Genomic DNA, 23166 nt, shown 5'->3' on the forward strand with positions numbered 1-23166 from the left:
GAAGGTGTAGACAGGTATTATATTGAGAAGGTGTAGACAGGTATTATATTGAGAAGGTGTAGACAGGTATTATATTGAGGTGTAGACAGGTATTATATTGGGAAGGTGTAGACAGGTATTATATTGAGAAGGTGTAGACAGGTATTATATTGAGAAGGTGTAGACAGGTATTATATTGAGAAGGTGTAGACAGGTATTATATTGAGGTGTAGACAGGTATTATATTGAGAAGGTGTAGACAGGTATTATATTGAGGTGTAGACAGGTATTATATTGAGAAGGTGTAGACAGGTATTATATTGAGGTGTAGACAGGTATTATATTGGGAAGGTGTAGACAGGTATTATATTGAGAAGGTGTAGACAGGTATTATATTGAGAAGGTGTAGACAGGTATTATATTGAGAAGGTGTAGACAGGTATTATATTGAGAAGGTGTAGACAGGTATTATATTGAGAAGGTGTAGACAGGTATTATATTGAGAAGGTGTAGACAGGTATTTATGTATTTTGGAATGTGTTGTGGAAACATAGGACAGCAGCAGACACCATGTGAACCAAATGGTAAAACAAATAGCCTCCCTCTACCTTCCTCCTCCTCTACCTTCCTCCTCATCTACCTTCCTCCGCCTCTACTTTCCTCCTCCTCTACCTTCCTCCTCCTCTACCTTCCTCCTCCTCTACCTTCCTCCGCCTCTACCTTCCTCCTGCCTCTACCTTCCTCCTCCTCTACCTTCCTCTACCTTCCTCCTCCTCTACCTTTCTCCGCCTCTACCTTCCTCCTCCTCTACCTTCCTCCTCCTCTACCTTCCTCTGCCTCTACCTTCCTCCTCTTCTACCTTCCTCCACCTCTACCTTCCTCCTCCTCTACCTTCCTCCGCCTCTACCTTCCTCCTCCTCTACCTTCCTCCTCCTCTACCTTCCTCCACCTCTACCTTCCTCCGCCTCTACCTTCCTCCTCCTCTACCTTCCTCCGCCTCTACCTTCCTCCTCTTCTTCTTTCTTCCCCTCCCATCATCCCCTGCCCTCTATCCCCTACCCTCTCCCCTCCTCTCATCCCCTACCCTCCTCGCCCCTCCTCTCCTCTAACATTCCTGTGTCCTCACTCGGTCGTGTCAGAGCTTGTATCTCTTCTGCTCTGCTCTCCAAGTCCATACCAACACAGCCTGTCCTATCCTGCCCATTTTCTGTTCACTGCTCCTCTCTGGTCTGTTGTTGACTGTCAGTTTAGTCAGTAGTCCAGTGTTGGGGTCAGTTTAGTCAGTAGTCCAGCCTTGGGGTCAGTTTAGTCAGTAGTCCAGTGTTGGGGTCAGTTTAGTCAGTCAGTTTAGTCAGTAGTCCAGTGTTGGGGTCAGTTTAGTCAGTCAGTTTAGTCAGTAGTCCAGTGTTGGGGTCAGTTCACTCAGTAGTCCAGCGTTGGGGTCAGTTTAGTCAGTAGTCCAGCTTTGGGGTCAGTTCACTCAGTAGTCCAGTGTTGGGGTCAGTTCACTCAGTAGTCCAGTGTTGGGGTCAGTTCACTCAGTAGTCCAGTGTTGGGGTCAGTTTAGTCAGTAGTCCAGTGTTGGGGTCAGTTTAGTCAGTAGTCCAGTGTTGGGGTCAGTTTAGTCAGTAGTCCAGTGTTGGGGTCAGTTCACTCAGTAGTCCAGTGTTGGGGTCAGTTCACTCAGTAGTCCAGTGTTGGGGTCAGTTTAGTCAGTAGTCCAGTGTTGGGGTCAGTTTAGTCAGTAGTCCAGTGTTGGGGTCAGTTTAGTCAGTAGTCCAGTGTTGGTGTCAGTTTAGTCAGTAGTCCAGCTTTGGGGTCAGTTCACTCAGTAGTCCAGTGTTGGGGTCAGTTTAGTCAGTAGTCCAGTGTTGGGGTCAGTTTAGTCAGTAGTCCAGTGTTGGGGTCAGTTTAGTCAGTAGTCCAGCTTTGGGGTCAGTTTAGTCAGTAGTCCAGCTTTGGGGTCAGTTCACTCAGTAGTCCAGTGTTGGGGTCAGTTCACTCAGTAGTCCAGTGTTGGGGTCAGTTTAGTCAGTAGTCCAGTGTTTGGGTCAGTTTTGTCAGTAGTCCAGTGTTGGGGTCAGTTTAGTCAGTAGTCCAGTGTTGGGGTCAGTTCACTCAGTAGTCCAGTGTTGGGGTCAGTTTAGTCAGTAGTCCAGCGTTGGGGTCAGTTTAGTCAGTAGTCCAGTGTTGGGGTCAGTTTAGTCAGTAGTCCAGCTTTGGGGTCAGTTTAGTCAGTAGTCCAGTGTTGGGGTCAGTTTAGTCAGTAGTCCAGTGTTGGGGTCAGTTTAGTCAGTAGTCCAGTGTTGGGGTCAGTTTAGTCAGTAGTCCAGTGTTGGGGTCAGTTCACTCAGTAGTCCAGCGTTGGGGTCAGTTTAGTCAGTAGTCCAGCGTTGGGGTCAGTTTAGTCAGTAGTCCAGCTTTGGGGTCAGTTTAGTCAGTAGTCCAGCTTTGGGGTCAGTTCACTCAGTAGTCCAGTGTTGGGGTCAGTTTAGTCAGTAGTCCAGCTTTGGGGTCAGTTTAGTCAGTAGTCCAGTGTTGGGGTCAGTTTAGTCAGTAGTCCAGCGTTGGGGTCAGTTTAGTCAGTAGTCCAGTGTTGGGGTCAGTTCACTCAGTAGTCCAGTGTTGGGGTCAGTTCACTCAGTAGTCCAGCGTTGGGGTCAGTTCGCTCAGTAGTCCAGTGTTGGGGTCAGTTCACTCAGTAGTCCAGTGTTGGGGTCAGTTTAGTCAGTAGTCCAGTGTTGGGGTCAGTTCACTCAGTAGTCCAGTGTTGGGGTCAGTTCACTCAGTAGTCCAGTGTTGGGGTCAGTTCACTCAGTAGTCCAGCGTTGGGGTCAGTTCGCTCAGTAGTCCAGTGTTGGGGTCAGTTTAGTCAGTAGTCCAGTGTTGGGGTCAGTTCACTCAGTAGTCCAGTGTTGGGGTCAGTTCACTCAGTAGTCCAGCGTTGGGGTCAGTTCACTCAGTAGTCCAGTGTTGGGGTCAGTTCACTCAGTAGTCCAGTGTTGGGGTCAGTTTAGTCAGTAGTCCAGTGTTGGGGTCAGTTCACTCAGTAGTCCAGCGTTGGGGTCAGTTCACTCAGTAGTCCAGTGTTGGGGTCAGTTTAGTCAGTAGTCCAGTGTTGGGGTCAGTTCACTCAGTAGTCCAGCGTTGGGGTCAGTTCGCTCAGTAGTCCAGCGTTGGGGTCAGTTTAGTCAGTAGTCCAGCGTTGGGGTCAGTTCGCTCAGTAGTCCAGCGTTGGGGTCAGTTTAGTCAGTAGTCCAGCGTTGGGGTCAGTTCGCTCAGTAGTCCAGCGTTGGGGTCAGTTTAGTCAGTAGTCCAGCGTTGGGGTCAGTTCGCTCAATAGTCCAGCGTTGGGGTCAGTTCGCTCAGTAGTCCAGCGTTGGGGTCAGTTCGCTCAGAAGTCCAGCGTTGGGGTCAGTTTAGTCAGAAGTCCAGCGTTGGGGTCAGTTTAGTCAGTAGTCCAGCGTTGGGGTCAGTTCGCTCAGTAGTCCAGCGTTGGGGTCAGTTCGCTCAGAAGTCCAGCGTTGGGGTCAGTTTAGTCAGTAGTCCAGCGTTGGGGTCAGTTCGCTCAGAAGTCCATACATTTTGTTTTTCATTGAGGAGTTTTTAAATTCATGATAAAAAGTGAAAACCTTATCAGGAGCTTTAATGTCCCAAAAATCAATTCAACCTAACATCATTATTATTGTATTGTTTATTTAACTAGACGAGTCAATTAAGAACTAATTCTTACCCCGGACGACGGTGAGCCAATGGGACGTCCAATCACAGCCGGATGTGATTCAGCCTGGATTCGAACCAGGGACTGTAGTGACCCCTCTTGCACTGAAATGCAGCACCTTAGACCGCTGTGCCACTCGGGAGCCCATATCAACCTAACAAAACCACAATTCAACCTAACAAAACCACAATTCAACCTAACAAAACCACAATTCAACCTAACAAAACCACAATGAAATGAGCCTTCATGGTGACAGCAGTTTATCAGATGCCTGTAATACTACACCTTTACAACATCCCAAATTGCACCCTAGTCCCTAATATTAGTCCTCTACAGTTGACCAGGGTCCATGGTATGAAGTGGTGCACTCTATAGGGAATAGGGTGCCATTTGAGTCCCCACGCATGTGAGGACCTTCTGTTTGTTCATGTAATGTACTGTTTGTGCCAGCTGCCTTGACCGTCATCCCTGGCCAATCACTTTCCTTCTCCCCTCAGTGACCTCTGGTATATTAACACATCTAACACATCCTGGGTCATAGATCATTGTCTGTCTGTGTGTGTCTCTCGGTCACGCTTGCTTTCTCTCTCTCTCTCGCTCTCTCTCTGTCTCTCTCTCTCGTTCAGCCTTCTGTGACCTCTGTATAATAGATCACTCTCTTCCTATTTTTCCTTTCTTTATCTCCCCCTCTCTCTCCTCTGCCTTCTCTCTCTCTCCCCCTCTCTCCCCTGCCTTCTCTCTCTCTCCCCCCTCTCTCTCCCCTGCCTTCTCTCTCTCTCTCCCCCTCTCTCTCCCCCTGCCTTCTCTCTCTCTCTCTCCTCTCTCTCCCCCCTGCCTTCTCTCTCTCTCTCCCCTCTCTCTCCCCCTGCCTTCTCTCTCTCTCCCCCTCTCTCTTCCCCCTGCCTTCTCTCTCTCTCCTCCTCTCTCTCTCTCCCCTGCCTTCTCTCTCTCCTTGCCTTCTCTCTCTCTCTCCCTCTCTCTCCCCCTGCCTTCTCTCCCTCTCTCTCTCCTCTCTCTCCTCCCTCTCTCTCCCCTGCCCCCTCTCTCTCTCTCCCCCTGCCTTCTCTCTCTCGCCCTCTCTCTCCCCCTGCCTTCTCTCTCTCTCTCCCTCTCTCTCCCCCTGCCTTCTCTCTCTCTCCCTCTCTATCCCCCTACCTTCTCTCTCTCTCTCTCCCCTGCCTTCTCTCTCTCCCCCTGCCTTCTCTCTCTCTCCCTCTCTCTCCCCCTGCCCTCTCTCTCTCCCTCTCTCCCCCTGCCTTCTCTCTCTCCCTCTCTCTCCCCCTGCCTTCTCTCTCTCTCCTCTCTCTCTCCCCTGCCTTCTCTCTCTCTCTCCCTCTCTATCCCCCCCTACCTTCTCTCTCTCTCCCTCTCTATCCCCCTACCTTCTCTCTCTCTCTCTCTCCCTCTCTCTCTCTCCCCTGCCTTTCTCTCTCTCCCTCTCTCTCCCCCTGCCTTCTCTCTCTCTCCCTCTCTCCCCCTGCCTTCTCTCTCTCTCCCTCTCTCTCTCCCCTGCCTTCTCTCTCTCTCTCCCTCTATCCCCCGCCCTTCTCTCTCTCCCCCTACCTTCTCTCTCTCTCTCTCTCTCCCCTGCCTTCTCTCTCTCCCTCTCTCTCCCCCCCACCTTCTCTCTCTTCCCCTGCCTTCTCTCTCTTCCTTTCTCTCCCCTGCCTTCTCTCTCTCCCTCTCTCTCCCCCTGCCTTCTCTCGCTCCCTCTCTCTCCCCTGCCTTCTCTCGCTCCCTCTCTCCCCCCTGCCTTCTCTCGCTCCCTCTCTCTCCCCTGCCTTCTCTCGCTCCCTCTCTCTCCCCCTGCCTTCTCTCTCTCCCTCTCTCTCTGCCCCTGCTCCCTTCTCTCTCCCCCTGCCTTCCCTCTCTCTCTCCCCCTGCCTTCTCTCGCTCCCTCTCTCTCCCCCTGCCTTCTCTCTCTCCCTCCTCTCTCCCCTCTGCCTTCCCTCGCTCCCTCTCTCTCTCTCCCTCTCTCTCTCCCCCGCCTTCTCTCTCTCCCTCTCTCTCCCCCTGCCTTCTCTCTCTCCCTCTCTCTCTCTCCCCCCTCTCTCTCCCCCCTGCCTTCTCTCTCCCTCTCTCTCCCCCTGCCTTCTCTCTCTCCCTCTCTCCCTGCCTCTCTCTCTCCCCCCCCCTCTCTCTCTCCCCCTGCCTTCTCTCTCTCCCTCTCTCTCCCCTGCCTTCTCTCTCTCTCTCTCTCCCCCTGCCTTCTCTCTCTCTCCTCTCCCTCTCTCCCCCTGCCTTCTCTCTCTCTCTCTCTCCCCCTGCCTTCTCTCTCTCCCCCCTCTCTCTCTCCCCCTGCCTCCCTCTCTCTCCCCGCCTTCTCTCTCTCCCCCTGCCTTTCTCTCTCTCCTCTCTCTCTCCCTTTCTCTCTCCCCCTCTCTCTCCCCACCTTCTCTCTCCTCTCTCTCCCCTGCCTTCTCTCTCCCTCTTCCCCCTGCCTTCTCTCTCTCTCCTCTCTTCTCTCTCTCCCTCTCTCTCCCCCTGCCTTCTCTCTCTCCCTCTCTCTCTCCCCTGCCTTCTCTCGCTCCCTCTCTCTCCCCCGCCTTCTCTCTCTCGCTCCCTCTCTCTCCCCGCTTCTCTCTCCTCCTCTCTCTCTCCCCTCTGCTTCTCTCTCTCCTCTCTCTCCCCCGCCTTCTCTCTCTCCCCCTGCCTTCTCTCTCTCCCCTCTCTCTCCCCCTGCCTTCCTCTCTCTCTCCTCTCTCTCCCCCGCCTTCTCTCTCTCCCCTGCCTTTCTCTCTCCCTCTCTCTCCCCTGCCTTCTCTCTCTCCCTCTCTCTCCCCCTGCCTTCTCTCTCTCCCTCTCTCTCCCCCTGCCTCTCTCTCTCTCCTCTCTCTCCCCCTGCCTTCTCTCTCTCCCTCTCTCTCCCTCTGCCTTCTCTCTCTCCCTCTCTCTCTCCCCTGCCTTCTCTCGCTCCCTCTCTCTCCCCGCCTTCTCTCTCCCTCTCTCCCCTGCCTTCTCTCTCTCCCCCGCCCTTCTCTCTCTCCCTCTCTCTCTCCCCCGCCTTCTCTCTCCCTCTCTCTCCCCCTGCCTTTCTCTCTCTCCCTCTCTCTCCCCCTGCCTTCTCTCTCTCTCCTCTCTCTCCCCCGCCTTCTCTCTCTCCCCCTGCCTTCTCTCTCCCCCTGCTTCTCTCTCTCTCCCTCTCTCTCCCCTGCCTTCTCTCTCTCACTCTCTCTCTCCCCCTGCCTTCTCTCTCTCTCACTCTCTCCCCCCCTGCCTTCTCTCTCTCTCACTCTCTCTCCCCTGCCTTTCTCTCTCACTCTCTCTCCCCCTGCCTTTCTCTCTCTCACTCTCTCTCCCCTGCCTTCTCTCTCTCTCTCTCTCTCTCCCCTGCCTTTCTCTCTCTCTCACTCTCTCCCCCTGCCTTCTCTCTCTCTCCCTCTCTCTCTCCCCTGCCTTCTCTCTCTCACTCTCTCTCCCCTGCCTTCTCTCTCTCCCTCTCTCTCCCCTGCCTTCTCTCTCTCCCCCTGCCTTCTCTCTCCCCCCTGCCTTCTCTCTCTCACTCTCTCTCCCCCCTGCCTTCTCTCTCACTCACTCTCTCTCCCCCTGCCTTCTCTCTCTCACTCTCTCTCCCCCTGCCTTCTCTCTCTCTCTCTCTCTCCCCTGCCTTCTCTCTCTCTCACTCTCTCTCCCCCTGCCTTCTCTCTCTCTCTCTCTCCCCCTGCCTTCTCTCTCTCTCTCTCTCTCTCTCTCCCCCTGCCTTCTCTCTCTCTCTCTCTCTCTCCCCCTGCCTTCTCTCTCTCTCTCTCACTCTCTCTCCCCTGCCTCTCCTCTCTCTCTCTCTCTCCTCCCTCTCTCTCTTCCCCTCTTCTCTTTCTCCCTCTTCCCCTGCCTTCTCTCTCTCTCTCTCTCTCTCTCTCTTCCCTGCCTTCTCTCTCTTCCCCTTCCTTCTCTTTCTCCCTCTCTCTCCCCTACCTTCTCTCTCTCCCTCTCTCTCCCCCTACCTTCTCTCTCTCCCTCTCTCTCCCCCTACCTTCTCTCTCTCTCCCTCTCTCTCCCCCTGCCTCTCTCTCTCTCTCTCTGTTGTAATTATATGAATGGTTAGACCTAGCTCCAGTTAGGAGTTGTCCTCTCCCAGATCTGTTCAACGGGAACAAGCAGGACAGATAATCATTGTTTACTCGGAGTCTAGTTGACCGAGATATATATATATATATATAACGGTCCTGCTAGATAGTCACCACATTGCATCCTGGGAGTCTGGGAGGTTCTACAGGATGCGGTGGTTTGGAAAGTGTTGTTTATGGGAAAGTACAAACAGATTGTTTGATTCTTTTGTCTTATTGTCCCTAGTCAGTAGTTTTACTAGAGAATCACACAGAGACATTTCTTTAGTTATTCTCATCTGTGTTACCTGTTAGTCGGTTAGCAGGCGCGTTTATCTAGAGCGTATATATATTTACTGGTCTTCCCCGTGGGAATCCAACCCACAACCCTGCCGTTGCAAGGGCCACGCTGAGCCACACGGGACCATGTCATAAATGGCAACCTATTCCCATAAGGTTCTGGTCTAAAGTAGTGCACTATGTAGGGAATAGATTCCTGTTTATTATTTCAGGTTGTTGTGGTCTGTCTATTACACTACATGACCAAAAGTATGTGGACACCTGCTCGTCTAATATCTCATTCCAAAATCATGGGCATTAATTAATATGGAGTTGGTCTCTGTTTTGCTGCTATAACAGCCTCCACTCTTCTGGGAAGGCTTTCCACTAGATGTTGGAACATTGCTGCTATAACAGCCTCCACTCTTCTGGGAAGGCTTTCCACTAGATGTTGGAACATTGCTGCAGGGACTTGCTTCCATTCAGCCACAAGAGCATTCATAAGGTTGGGCACTGATGTTGGGAGATTAGGCCTGGCTCGCAGTCGGCGTTCCAATTCATCCTAAAGGTGTTCGATGGGGTTGAGGTCAGGGCTCTGTGCAGGCCAGTCAAGTTCTTTAACAGTGATCTCGACAAACCATTTCTGGATAGACTTTGCCTTGTGCATGGGGGCATTGTCATGCTGAAACAGGAAAGGGCCTTCCCCAAACTGTTGCCACAAAGTTGGAAGCACAGAATCATCTAGAATGTCATTGTATGCTGTAGCATTAAGATTTCCCTTCACTGGAACTAAGGGGCCTGAACCATGAAAAACAGCCCAGACCATTATTCCTCATCCACCAAACTTTACAGTTGGCACTATGCATTTGGTTAGGTAGCGTTCTCCTGGAATCAGCCAAACCCAGATTCGTCCGTCGGACTGCCAGACTGTGAAGCGTGATTCATCACTCCAGAGAACGCGTTTCCACTCCTCCAGAGTCCAATGGCGGTGAGCTTTACACCCCTCCAGCCGACGCTTGGCGTTGCTCATGGTGATGTTAGACTTGTGTGCGGCTGCTCGGCCGTGGAAACCCATTTCAAGAAGCTCCCGAACAAACCGTTTTGTGTGCTGACGTTACTTCCAGAGGCAGTTTGGAACTCGGCTGTTGCAACCGAGGACAGACGGTTTTTACACGCTATGCGTTTCAGCACTCAATGGTCCCGTTCTGTGAGCTTGTGTGGCCTACCACTTCGCGGCTGAGCCGTTGTTGCTCCTAGACGTTTCCACTTTACAATAAACAGCACTAACAGTTGACCGGGGGCAGAAATGTAATGAACTGACTTGTTGGAAAGGTGGCATCCTATGACGGTGCCACGTTGAAAGTCACTGAGCTCTTCAGTAAGGGCCATTCTACTGCAAATGTTTGTCTATGGAGATTGCATGGTTGTGCGCTCTATTTTATACACCTGTCAGCAATGGGTGTGGCTGAAATAGCCGAATCCACTAATTTGTGTTTGTGTGTGTGTGTATTTCTGTTCTTTGTGTGTGTGTGTGTGTGTGTGTGTGTGTGTGTGTGTATTATTTCTGTTCTTCAGTGTTATGTCTCTCCTGCTCTCTGTTCTGTTTCCCTCTCTGACTTCCTACTTGATGACGTGTTTTCTGTTCCTGTTTCCTGTTCACTTCCTGTTCCCAGGCATCCCAGGGTCATCCTTGTAGTTGGGCCGGCCACAAAAAATAACCTAGCCCCTTACTCCCTAGCCCCCTACTCCTTTACCCCCTAGCCCCTTACCCTAGCCCCCTACTCCTTAGCCCCTACCCCCTAGCCCCCTACCCTTAGCCCCCTACTTCCTAGCCCCTTACTCCCTAGCCCCTACTAGCCCCTAGCCCCCTACTCCCTAGCCCCTACTCCCTAGCCCTACCCGTAGCCCCTACTCCTTAGCCCCCTACTCCCTAGCCCCTACTCCTTAGCCCCCCCTAGCCCCCTACTCCTTAGCCCCTACTCCTTAGCCCCTACTCCCTAGCCCCTACTCCCTAGCCCCTACTCCTAGCCCCTACTCCCTAGCCCCTACTCCTTAGCCCCTACTCCCTAGCCCCCCTCCCTACTCCCTAGCCCCCTACTCCTAGCCCCCTACTCCTCCTTAGCCCCTACTCCCTAGCCCCCTACTCCCTAGCCCCCTACTCCTAGCCCCCTACTCCCTAGCCCCCTACTCCTTAGCCCCCTACTCCCTAGCCCCCTACTCCTTAGCCCCCTACTCCCCAGCCCCTTACTCCCTAGCCCCTTACTCCCTAGCCCCTACTCCTTAGCCCCCTACTCCCTAGCCCCCTACTCCCTAGCCCCTACTCCCTAGCCCCTACTCCCTAGCCCCCTACTCCCTAGCCCCCCCCTACTCCCTAGCCCCCTACTCCCTAGCCCCCTACTAGCCCCTAGCCCCTTACTCCCTAGCCCCTACTCCCTAGCCCCCTACTCCCTAGCCCCCTACTCCTTAGCCCCTACTCCCTAGCCCCTACTCCCTAGCCCCTTACTCCCTAGCCCCTACTCCCTAGCCCCTACTCCCTAGCCCCTAGCCCCTTACTCCTAGCCCCCCCCTAGCCCCTACTCCCTAGCCCCTACTCCTTAGCCCCTTACTCCCTAGCCCCTAGCCCCTACTCCCCAGCCCCTACTCCCCAGCCCCTACTCCTAGCCCCTCTCCCCAGCCCCTACTCCTAGCCCCTACTCCCTAGCCCCTACTCCTTAGCCCCTACTCCCCAGCCCCCTAGCCCCCTCCCCACTCCCTAGCCCCCTACTCCTTAGCCCCTACTCCCTAGCCCCTACTCCCTAGCCCCTACTCCCTAGCCCCTACTCCCTAGCCCCTACCTCCTTAGCCCCTACTCCCTAGCCCCTACTCCCTAGCCCCCTACTCCCTAGCCCCTACTCCTTAGCCCCCTACTCCCTAGCCCCTACTCCCTAGCCCCTACTCCTTAGCCCCTACTCCCTAGCCCCTTAGCCCCTACTCCCTAGCCCCCTACTCCCTAGCCCCCTACTCCCTAGCCCCCTCCTTAGCCCCTACTCCCCAGCCCCCTACTCCCCAGCCCCCTACTCCCAGCCCCCTACTCCCTAGCCCCTACTCCTTAGCCCCTACTCCTAGCCCCCTACTCCTGAGCCCCCTAGCCCCCTACTCCCTAGCCCCCTACTCCTTAGCCCCCTACTCCCTAGCCCCCCCTACTCCCTAGCCCCCTACTCCTTAGCCCCCTACTGTAGCTAAAATGTAGCATGTGTTTTCTAAGTTGCTAAAGAGCTTTGGGTTGCTAGACGTTTGTGTTAAATGCCCACCCATCCACCCCGACCAACCACCATTGTTTCCGTTTTGCCTGTAGGAACCTTTCAGTCTTACGTAACCATACCAAACGTAACATGTCATACTAATTTCAGTGTCCCGGACTTACTTTTACTGTTGTTACGTCTAGTCTATGAGCCCAGGCTGCTCTGACCGACTGATATGTGGAGCAGCGCATGCGTGATGAATAATTGAATTGAACGAATATCTTTCTGCAATCCATCTGTTTGTTTTTAAAAAAATCAATTATATCGCCTAGATTTAAAAAATAAAAAATAATATATATATATATAGCATTATAACTGTATTTCTTTGACCATGCCCAAGCTGGTCACCGACAGGGATGATCTGGCTTCCGGAACTCTCCACTGTATGTAGAGCCCCGACACAGACAGACACACAGGGGCATTCCTCTGGCGTTGTTCCCTCTTCAGAAAGGTGGTTGGTTTCTGGTCGATTTGCACATTTCCTGTTTGGTTAAATCATGATTGATTGTACGTAACCAGGTCAAATATATTCCCTGGCACCGATGCGATCAATTCAAATGTTTATCGCACTGCCAAGTAAAATCTGTTTTGGCCGCAGTATTGAACCCTGGGCCCCTACTCGCTAGCCCCCTACCACCTACTGTCAACACCCTAGGCAATTGAAAGGGTTAGATAGGTATAGGCTAGGTGAAATTGCTCCCATCTACCTAAATCCTTTCACAGGATTAGGGGCTAGGGATAGAGGAGAGGTGATTAGGGGCTAGGGATAGAGGAGAGGTGTCTAGGGGCTAGGGATAGAGGAGAGGTGTCTAGGGGCTAGGGATAGAGGAGAGGTGTCTAGGGGTTAGGGATAGAGGAGAGGTGGCTAGGGGCTAGGGATAGAGGAGAGGTGTCTAGGGGCTAGAGATAGAGGAGAGGTGTCTAGGGGTTAGGGATAGAGGAGAGGTGGCTAGAGATAGAGGAGAGGTGTCTAGGGGCTAGGGATAGAGGAGAGGTGTCTATGGGCTAGGGATAGAGGAGAGGTGGCTAGGGGCTTGAGATAGAGGAGAGGTGTCTAGGGGCTACGGGCTGTGTCTGGACAGGCTCGTGTTTCCTTGGTTGGTTGGAAAGAGGGGTCGTGGAGTGCATCGTGTTACAATAAAGATGACAAGTCTTTTTTCAGTCCTAAATCATAACACAAAACATTTCTCCATCTCTGTCTCAGTCTAACATGGATCACCACAGACAACACTGCTACTCCTACTGCTCTCTCTTCGTCTGCCCACGTGTTCTCGCACACCCCGAGAGCTTCTGGTCAGCGGGGTGGTGGCACCGGGATCCTCATCTCTCCCAAGTGGTCATTCTCTCTTTCTCCCCTTACCCATCTGTCTATCGCCTCCTTTGAATTCCATGCTGTCACAGTTACCAGCCCTTTCAAGCTTAACATCCTTATCATTTATCGCCCTCCAGGTTCTGTTCCCCTGGTCCGTTCCCCTGGTCCGTCCTCCTGGTCCGTCCTCCTGGTCCGTCCCCCTGGTCCTTACCTCTGGTCTCTGGTTCCCCTGGTCCGTTCCCCTGGTCCGTCCTCCTGGTCCGTCCCCCTGGTCCGTCCCCCTGGTCCGTCCCCCTGGTCCGTCCTCCTGGTCCGTCCCCCTGGTCTCTCTGGTCCGTCCCCCTGGTCCGTCCTCCTGGTCCGTCCTCCTGGTCCGTCCTCCTGGTCCGTTCCCCTGGTCCGTTCCCCTGGTCCGTCCTCCTGGTCCGTCCCCCTGGTCCGTCCTCCTGGTCCGTTCCCCTGGTCCGTTCTCCTGGTCCGTCCTCCTGGTCCGTTCCCCTGGTCCGTCCCCCTGGTCCGTCCCCCTGGTCCTTACCTCTGGTCTCTGGTCCCCCTGGTCTGTCCTCCTGGTCTGTCCTCCTGGTCCGTCCCCCTGGTCCGTTCCCCTGGTCCGTTCCCCTGGTCCGTCCTCCTGGTCCGTCCCCCTGGTCCGTCCCCCTGGTCCGTCCCCCTGGTCCGTCCTCCTGGTCCGTCCTCCTGGTCCGTCCCCCTGGTCCTTACCTCTGGTCTCTGGTTCCCCTGGTCAGTCCCGCTGGTCCTTACCTCTGGTCTATCCCCCCTCTGTGTGTGTGTGCAGGTGAGTGATCTGTTGGGATGCACTGAGAGCAGCGAGGTCACCTGGGACACACCTGACATGGAGGTCAAGGGTCATCTCATCTCAGTACCTGGTGAGGAAATAAAACATGTATTTTATATACCTAATTTAGCGATAGCAATTTTAGTTTTTAGTGAAAGAATGTATAGCCATGTTTGATCAACACTTAGCATGTCATCTCCTTCTTCTGTGTGTTGTGTAGACCTGCTGGGTGGCAGTCCGGAGGCTGTTGAAAGGATGACAGAACTACAGGAGAGAAGACGCAGTCTTGAGACTCTACTGAATAGCAGACTGGCTGAGCTACGGAGAGTCTGTCTGCAGGAGGCGGTCAGTACACGTACTCACAGCCAAGTACTGACGACTACTATGCCACGTTTCTTTCTGGTACACGTACTCACAGCCAAATACTGACGACTAGTATGTCACGTTTCCTTCTGGTACACGTACTCACAGCCAAATACTGACGACTAGTATGCCACGTTTCCTTCTGTTACACGTACTCACAGCCAAATACTGACGACTAGTATGTCACGTTTCCTTCTGGTACACGTACTCACAGCCAAATACTGACGACTAGTATGTCACGTTTCCTTCTGGTACACGTACTCACAGCCAAATACTGACGACTAGTATGCCACGTTTCCTTCTGGTACACGTACTCACAGCCAAATACTGACGACTAGTATGCCACGTTTCCTTCTGGTACACGTACTCACAGCCAAATACTGACGACTAGTATGCCACGTTTCCTTCTGTTACACGTACTCACAGCCAAATACTGACGACTAGTATGCCACGTTTCCTTCTGGTACACGTACTCACAGCCAAATACTGACGACTAGTATGCCACGTTTCCTTCTGGTACACGTACTCACAGCCAAATACTGACGACTAGTATGTCACGTTTCCTTCTGGTACACGTACTCACAGCCAAATACTGACGACTAGTATGTCACGTTTCCTTCTGGTACACGTACTCACAGCCAAATACTGACGACTAGTATGTCACGTTTCCTTCTGGTACACGTACTCACAGCCAAATACTGACGACTAGTATGTCACGTTTCCTTCTGGTACACGTACTCACAGCCAAATACTGACGACTAGTATGCCACGTTTCCTTCTGGTACACGTACTCACAGCCAAATACTGACGACTAGTATGTCAGGTTTACTTCTGGTACACGTACTCACAGCCAAATACTGACGACTAGTATGTCACGTTTCCTTCTGGTACACGTACTCACAGCCAAATACTGACGACTAGTATGTCACGTTTCCTTCTGGTACACGTACTCACAGCCAAATACTGACGACTAGTATGTCACGTTTCCTTCTGGTACACGTACTCACAGCCAAATACTGACGACTAGTATGTCACGTTTCCTTCTGGTACACGTACTAACAGCCAAATACTGACGACTAGTATGCCACGTTTCTTTCTGGTACACGTACTCACAGCCAAATACTGACGACTAGTATGTCACGTTTCTTTCTGGTACACGTACTCACAGCCAAATACTGACGACTAGTATGCCACGTTTCCTTCTGGTACACGTACTCACAGCCAAATACTGACGACTAGTATGTCACGCTTCCTTCTGGTACACGTACTCACAGCCAAATACTGACGACTAGTATGCCACGTTTCTTTCTGGTACACGTACTCACAGCCAAATACTGACGACTAGTATGTCACGTTTCTTTCTGGTACACGTACTCACAGCCAAATACTGACGACTAGTATGCCACGTTTCCTTCTGGTACACGTACTCACAGCCAAATACTGACGACTAGTATGTCACGTTTCTTTCTGGTACACGTACTCACAGCCAAATACTGACGACTAGTATGCCACGTTTCCTTCTGGTACACGTACTCACAGCCAAATACTGACGACTAGTATGTCACGTTTCCTTCTGGTACACGTACTCACAGCCAAATACTGACGACTAGTATGTCACGTTTCCTTCTGGTACACGTACTCACAGCCAAATACTGACGACTAGTATGTCACGTTTCCTTCTGGTACACGTACTAACAGCCAAATACTGACGACTAGTATGCCACGTTTCTTTCTGGTACACGTACTCACAGCCAAATACTGACGACTAGTATGTCACGTTTCTTTCTGGTACACGTACTCACAGCCAAATACTGACGACTAGTATGCCACGTTTCCTTCTGGTACACGTACTCACAGCCAAATACTGACGACTAGTATGTCACGCTTCCTTCTGGTACACGTACTCACAGCCAAATACTGACGACTAGTATGCCACGTTTCTTTCTGGTACACGTACTCACAGCCAAATACTGACGACTAGTATGTCACGTTTCTTTCTGGTACACGTACTCACAGCCAAATACTGACGACTAGTATGCCACGTTTCCTTCTGGTACACGTACTCACAGCCAAATACTGACGACTAGTATGTCAGGTTTACTTCTGGTACACGTACTCACAGCCAAATACTGACGACTAGTATGTCACGCTTCCTTCTGGTACACGTACTCACAGCCAAATACTGACGACTAGTATGCCACGTTTCCTTCTGGTACACGTACTCACAGCCAAATACTGACGACTAGTATGCCACGTTTCCTTCTGGTAATGTTCCGTGTCTGTTTGTCCTGTCCAGGACCTGACTAGAACAGGAGTTGACAGGAGAGCTTCCTGGTGATTTATCTTGTTAATGTGGTGTATTCGTCTCTAACAGGAGTTGACAGGAGAGCTTCCTGGTGATTTCCCCCTGGAGGCTGGGGAGAGACGCCCCAACGTACGCCGTCGGGCCGGATCCTACCGCCACGGACCCAAGACTATTATAAAGACAGAGGTAAAAGAGGATTTGAATATTACCACACAGACTGATACATTCTACTCAGAAAGCAGAACCCCCCCCTCCTCCTCCTAATTTAACCTAATTTAACTTGTTATCCCTCTGATCATTTATATATATATATATTATTATTTATATATTTATATATATCGATCAAACTACGCATCGATCAAATCGATCAAATTTCAATCCAATTTATTGATAAAGCCCTTCGTACATCAGCTGATATCTCAAAGTGCTGTACAGAAACCCAGCCTAAAACCCCAAACAGCAAGCAATGCCGAATAATGCATGGTCGAATAGCATGGTCGAATAATAATAAGGCAGAACAGTTGAAACTGGAGCAGCAGCACGGTCAGGTGGACTGGGGACAGCAAGGAGTCATCATGTCAGGTAGTCCTGAGGCATGGTCCTAGGGCTCAGGTCCTCAGAGAGAGAGAGAAAGAAAGAGAGAATTAGAGAGTTCACACTTAAATTCACACAGGACACCGAATACAGGTGGTAAGATGCATTGTAGGGTGAGAGACAGCACAATCTCGTTTTTGTACCGCTACGAGAATGGTATTGAACGGTGAATGTGACGGACAAATAAACCCATCTTTTGATGTGTAGGAGGAGGCGTGTCAGAGGAAGCCGAAGAAGGCGCTGTTCAGCGGTGCCCTGAGACGGCGTGTAGACTCTGACAGCAAGAGGACTGTGCACAGAGGATGTCACACGGGTAATAACCTTTTACTGTGACTGGTTCAAATACACACAGGTTAAATGCTAACCTCTCCTGTTATTGTAATGGTGAGAGGTTAGCATGTCTTGGGGGTATGATTTAAGATGCTAACCTCTCCTGTTATTGGTAATGGTGAGAGGTTAGCATGTCTCGGGGGTATGATATAAAATGCTAACCTCCCCTGTGATTGTAATGGTGAGAGGTTAGCATGTCTTGGGGGTATGGTATAAAATGCTAACCTATCCTGTTATTGTAATGGTGAGAGGTTAGCATGTCTTGGGGGTATGGTATAAAATGCTAATCTCCCCTGTTATTGTAATGGTGAGAGGTTAGCATGTCTTGGGGGTATGGTATAAAATGCTAATCTCCCCTGTTATTGTAATGGTGAGAGGTTAGCATGTTTTGGGGGTATGATATTAAATGCTAACTACCCCTGTTATTGTAATGGTGAAAGGTTAGCATGTCTTGGGGGTATGATATTAAATGCTAACTACCCCTGTTATTGTAATGGTGAAAGGTTAGCATGTCTTGGGGGTATGATATTAAATGCTAACTACCCCTGTTATTGTAATGGTGAAAGGTTAGCATGTCTTGGGAGTTTGATATTTGACCCTCTGTAACCTTCTCACTCATCATTATTCACGATTCATTCAGGATTATCCGTAACCATGGCAGCATCCAAATTTAATGTAGAAGTGTTTAGAAACATATTGTATTCTTGTTGACAGTGAAAGTGACTCCAAAATGACACAATACGTTATTTACCATTCTAAACTTTTGACTACTTTCCCAGTAATTACACTGTAGTTTTATATGCTTTATATGCTTATGCTTATGCCAAGTCTCCAGAATCCAGTCAGGAAACTCACACACACACACACACACACACACACACACACACACAGAGCCACACACACACAGAGCCACACACACACAGAGCCACACAGAGCCACACACACACACACAATCACACAGAGCCACACACACACAGAGCCACACACACAGAGCCACACACACACACACAATCACACAGAGCCACACACACACAGAGCCACACACACAGAGCCACACACACACACACAATCACACAGAGCCACACACACACAGGTAGCACTTAGGAATGGATCAGAGGATTATGATGTCATGGTTGCACTGTGGGAACCGTGCGTGTGTGTGTGTTTAATACCGTGGTTGTTAGACTCAGGTTCCTCTTCCATGCCTGGAAAAAAACCAAACCATTGACCCTGGAAAGGCAGAGACGGACTGGGGGAGATAGAAAGGGAGGGAGGGCATTGTTACAGAGGAGAGGAGGAAGTCCGGAACAGTCTCGTTATTACACACACACACACACACACACACACACACACACACACACACACGGTGTCCAGGGAAAGCACATGGAGGCATGGTGGACAGACAGAGAACAATGCTACCAGTTATGTAACTACCACCTGACTCACTCTACCATGGGCACTCGGAAATGGCACCCTATTCCCTATTTAGTGCAGCACTTTTGGCCAGACTGTGTTTTAGTGCACTACTTTTGGCCACACTGTGTTTTAGTGCACTACTTTTGGCCACACTGTGTTTTAGTGCACTACTTTTGGCCAGACTGTGTTTTAGTGCACTACTTTTGGCCAGACTGTGTTTTAGTGCACTACTTTTGGCGAGACTGTGTTTTAGTGCACTACTTTTGGCCACACTGTGTTTTAGTGCACTACTTTTGGCCACACTGTGTTTTAGTGCACTACTTTTGGCCACACTGTGTTTTAGTGCACTACTTTTGGCCACACTGTGTTTTAGTGCACTACTTTTGGCCACACTGTGTTTTAGTGCACTACTTTTGGCCACACTGTGTTTTAGTGCACTACTTTTGGCCACACTGTGTTTTAGTGCACTACTTTTGGCCACACTGTGTTTTAGTGCACTACTTTTGGCCACACTGTGTTTTAGTGCACTACTTTTGGCCAGACTGTGTTTTAGTGCACTACTTTTGGCCAGACTGTGTTTTAGTGCACTACTTTTGGCCAGACTGTGTTTTAGTGCACTACTTTTGGCCACACTGTGTTTTAGTGCACTACTAAATAGAGAAGTGTGTGCCGCACTCAGATGCAGCTCTTGTGGTGGTGTGTACACGGAGAGCACAGGGTGAGGGCTGAATATTACCGCAGATACGCAGAGCAATTCTAATGTCAATCGTGGACTGATTCTTACATGGGGATATGCATGGAAATGTCACAAGGCACAGATTTCAGGTTAAGATTTAGATATTTAGATATAAGGGACAGTGTGTGAAGTTATATGGTGCAATCTGACTATGTGTGTGTGTGTGTGTGTGTGTGTGTGTGTGTGTGTGTGTGTGTGTGTGTGTGTGTGTGTGTGTGTGTGTGTGTGTTCCTCCACAGATGACACGGTGAACTCTGAGAGCAGTTCCACGTCTGATTCTACAGGGGACCATGACAACGGTAAGACAATAGGAAGATCCTTGTTATGTTAACACAGTACATGCTAGTCATGTTAACACAGTACATCCTAGTCATGTTAAATACAGTACATCCTAGTCATGCTAACACAGTACATCCTAGTCATGTTAACACAGTACATGCTAGTCATGTTAACACAGTACATCCTAGTCATGTTAACACAGTACATCCTAGTGATGTTAACACAGTACATCCTAGTCATGTTAACACAGTACATCCTAGTCATGTTAACACAGTACATCCTAGTCATGTTAATACAGTACATCCTAGTCATGTTTAATACAGTACATCCTAGTCATGCTAACACAGTACATCCTAGTGATGCTAACACAGTACATCCTAGTGATGTTAACACAGTACATCCTAGTGATGCAAAGGTTTACTTTCAGTCCTCACCAAACTTTCATCCGTCTCTGTCTTTTCTCTCGCTCGCCTCTCTCTCTCTCTCTCTCTCTCTCTGTCTCTCTCTCTCTCTCTGTCTCTAGATGAGTCTTCGGGTGTGGTCCCTGACTGCCTGTCCCCGTCTCGTCCCCGGCTGGCCCCTGGCAATGGTAATGGGAGCAGCAGTAGTCCAGACAGCAGGCTGTGTAGGAAGCTTTCTCCTGTTGAGATCTATTATGCGATGAGGACCACCACGCAACCCAACTCACTGGCCCTCTCTGCCAGGTACTATCTCTGACCTAATGGCGATCGTTCACATCTATTTTCTACATCAGCAATTGTCACAAAGTGTTTTAAAGATACCCAGACTAAAAAAACAACAGAGAACAAGCAAAGCAAATGTCATACTGTGTAATCGTACAAAGTAAACTAATAAGTTACTGTTTGTACAGTAACTGATGATACAAACTAGTCTGTACAAACTGATGATACAAACTAGTGATACAAACTGATGATACAAACTAGTCTGTACAAACTGATGATACAAACTAGTCTGTACAAACTGGTGATACAAACTAGTGATACAAACTAGTCTGTACAAACTGGTGATACAAACTAGTCTGTACAAACTGATGATACAAACTAGTGATACAAACTGATGATACAAACTGATGATACAAACTGATGATACAAACTAGTGATACAAACTAGTCTGTACAAACTGATGATACAAACTAGTGATACAAACTAGTCTGTACAAACTGATGATACAAACTAGTGATACAAACTAGTCTGTACAAACTGATGATACAAACTGATGATACAAACTAGTCTGTACAAACTGATGATACAAACTAGTGATACAAACTAGTCTGTACAAACTGGTGATACAAACTAGTGATACAAACTAGTCTGTACAAACTGATGATACAAACTAGTGATACAAACTAGTCTGTACAAACTGGTGATACAAACTAGTCTGTACAAACTGATGATACAAACTAGTGATACAAACTAGTCTGTACAAACTGGTGATACAAACTAGTCTGTACAAACTGGTGATACAAACTGATGATACAAACTAGTCTGTACAAACTGATGATACAAACTAGTGATACAAACTAGTCTGTACAAACTGATGATACAAACTAGTGATACAAACTGATGATACAAACTAGTGATACAAACTAGTCTGTACAAACTGATGATACAAACTAGTGATACAAACTAGTCTGTACAAACTGATGATACAAACTAGTGATACAAACTGATGATACAAACTAGTGATACAAACTAGTCTGTACAAACTGATGATACAAACTAGTGATACAAACTAGTCTGTACAAACTGATGATACAAACTAGTCGGTACAAACTAGTGATACAAACTAGTCAGTACAAACTGATGATACAAACTAGTGATACAAACTAGTCTGTACAAACTGATGATACAAACTAGTGATACAAACTAGTCAGTACAAACTGATGATACAAACTAGTGATACAAACTAGTCAGTACAAACTGATGATACAAACTAGTCATACAAACTAGTCAGTACAAACTGATGATACAAACTAGTCTGTACAAACTGATGATACAAACTAGTCTGTACAAACTGATGATACAAACTAGTCAGTACAAACTGATGATACAAACTAGTCTGTACAAACTGATGATACAAACTAGTGATACAAACTAGTCTGTACAAACTGATGATACAAACTAGTGATACAAACTAGTCTGTACAAACTGATGATACAAACTAGTGATACAAACTAGTCTGTACAAACTGATGATACAAACTAGTCGGTACAAACTAGTGATACAAACTAGTCAGTACAAACTGATGATACAAACTAGTGATATAAACTAGTCTGTACAAACTGATGATACAAACTAGTGATACAAACTAGTCTGTACAAACTGATGATACAAACTAGTCGGTACAAACTAGTGATACAAACTAGTGATACAAACTAGTCTGTACAAACTGATGATACAAACTAGTCTGTACAAACTGATGATACAAACTGATGATACAAACTAGTGATACAAACTGATGATACAAACTAGTCGGTACAAACTAGTGATACAAACTAGTCTGTACAAACTGATGATACAAACTAGTCGGTACAAACTAGTGATACAAACTAGTCTGTACAAACTGATGATACAAACTGATGATACAAACTAGTGATACAAACTGATGATACAAACTAGTCGGTACAAACTGATGATACAAACTAGTCAGTACAAACTGATGATACAAACTGATGATACAAACTAGTCTGTACAAACTGATGATACAAACTAGTCTGTACAAACTGATGATACAAACTAGTCAGTACAAACTGATGATACAAACTAGTGATACAAACTAGTCTGTACAAACTGATGATACAAACTAGTCAGTACAAACTAGTGATACAAACTAGTCAGTACAAACTGATGATACAAACTAGTCAGTACAAACTAGTGATACAAACTAGTGATACAAACTAGTCAGTACAAACTGGTGATACAAACTAGTCAGTACAAACTGATGATACAAACTAGTCAGTACAAACTAGTGATACAAACTAGTCAGTACAAACTGATGATACAAACTAGTCAGTACAAACTGATGATACAAACTAGTCAGTACAAACTAGTGATACAAACTAGTCAGTACAAACTGATGATACAAACTAGTCAGTACAAACTGATGATACAAACTAGTGATACAAACTAGTCTGTACAAACTGGTGATACAAACTAGTCAGTACAAACTAGTGATACAAACTAGTCAGTACAAACTGATGATACAAACTAGTGATACAAACTAGTCTGTACAAACTGGTGATACAAACTAGTGATACAAACTAGTCTGTACAAACTGATGATACAAACTAGTCTGTACAAACTGATGATACAAACTGATGATACAAACTAGTCTGTACAAAATGCCGGGTTTGTATCTATTTGCCACTAGGAACCATCTATTCTATCCACATCTACAATGAGTGTACAAAATGCCGGGTTTGTATCTATTTGCCACTAGGAACCATCTATTCTATCCACATCTACAATGAGTGTACAAAATGCCGGGTTTGTATCTATTTGCCACTAGGAACCATCTATTCTATCCACATCTACAATGAGTGAACAAAAACAATTAGGAACACCTTCCTTATTATACGAGTTGCCCTTTTTGTCCTCAGAACAGAACCTCAATTCGTCAGGGAACTCTACGAAGGTGTTTGAAAGCGTTTCCACAGGGATGCTGGCCCATGTTGACTCCAAGGCATCCACAGGGATGCTGGCCCATGTT

General features: G+C 48.7%; 1 protein-coding gene across 2 annotated transcripts in view; it reads left to right on the forward strand.

Annotated features, from left to right (window-relative positions):
* ccdc120a (coiled-coil domain containing 120a) overlaps nt 1-23166 on the forward strand; it is a 122657-nt gene that overhangs the window by 63035 nt on the left and 36456 nt on the right. For both annotated transcript variants that reach the window (XM_065021000.1, XM_065021001.1), the window contains exons 3-8: nt 13415-13505; nt 13635-13759; nt 16152-16268; nt 16884-16989; nt 19398-19457; nt 19961-20141. In XM_065021000.1, coding sequence (XP_064877072.1) covers nt 13472-13505; nt 13635-13759; nt 16152-16268; nt 16884-16989; nt 19398-19457; nt 19961-20141 — 623 coding nt within the window. In that variant the 5' untranslated portion in view covers nt 13415-13471. The remainder of the gene's footprint in view (nt 1-13414; nt 13506-13634; nt 13760-16151; nt 16269-16883; nt 16990-19397; nt 19458-19960; nt 20142-23166) is intronic.

The sequence above is a fragment of the Oncorhynchus nerka genome, linkage group LG7 (assembly GCF_034236695.1).
Source record: "Oncorhynchus nerka isolate Pitt River linkage group LG7, Oner_Uvic_2.0, whole genome shotgun sequence".
Classification (NCBI taxonomy): Eukaryota; Metazoa; Chordata; class Actinopteri; order Salmoniformes; family Salmonidae; genus Oncorhynchus; species Oncorhynchus nerka.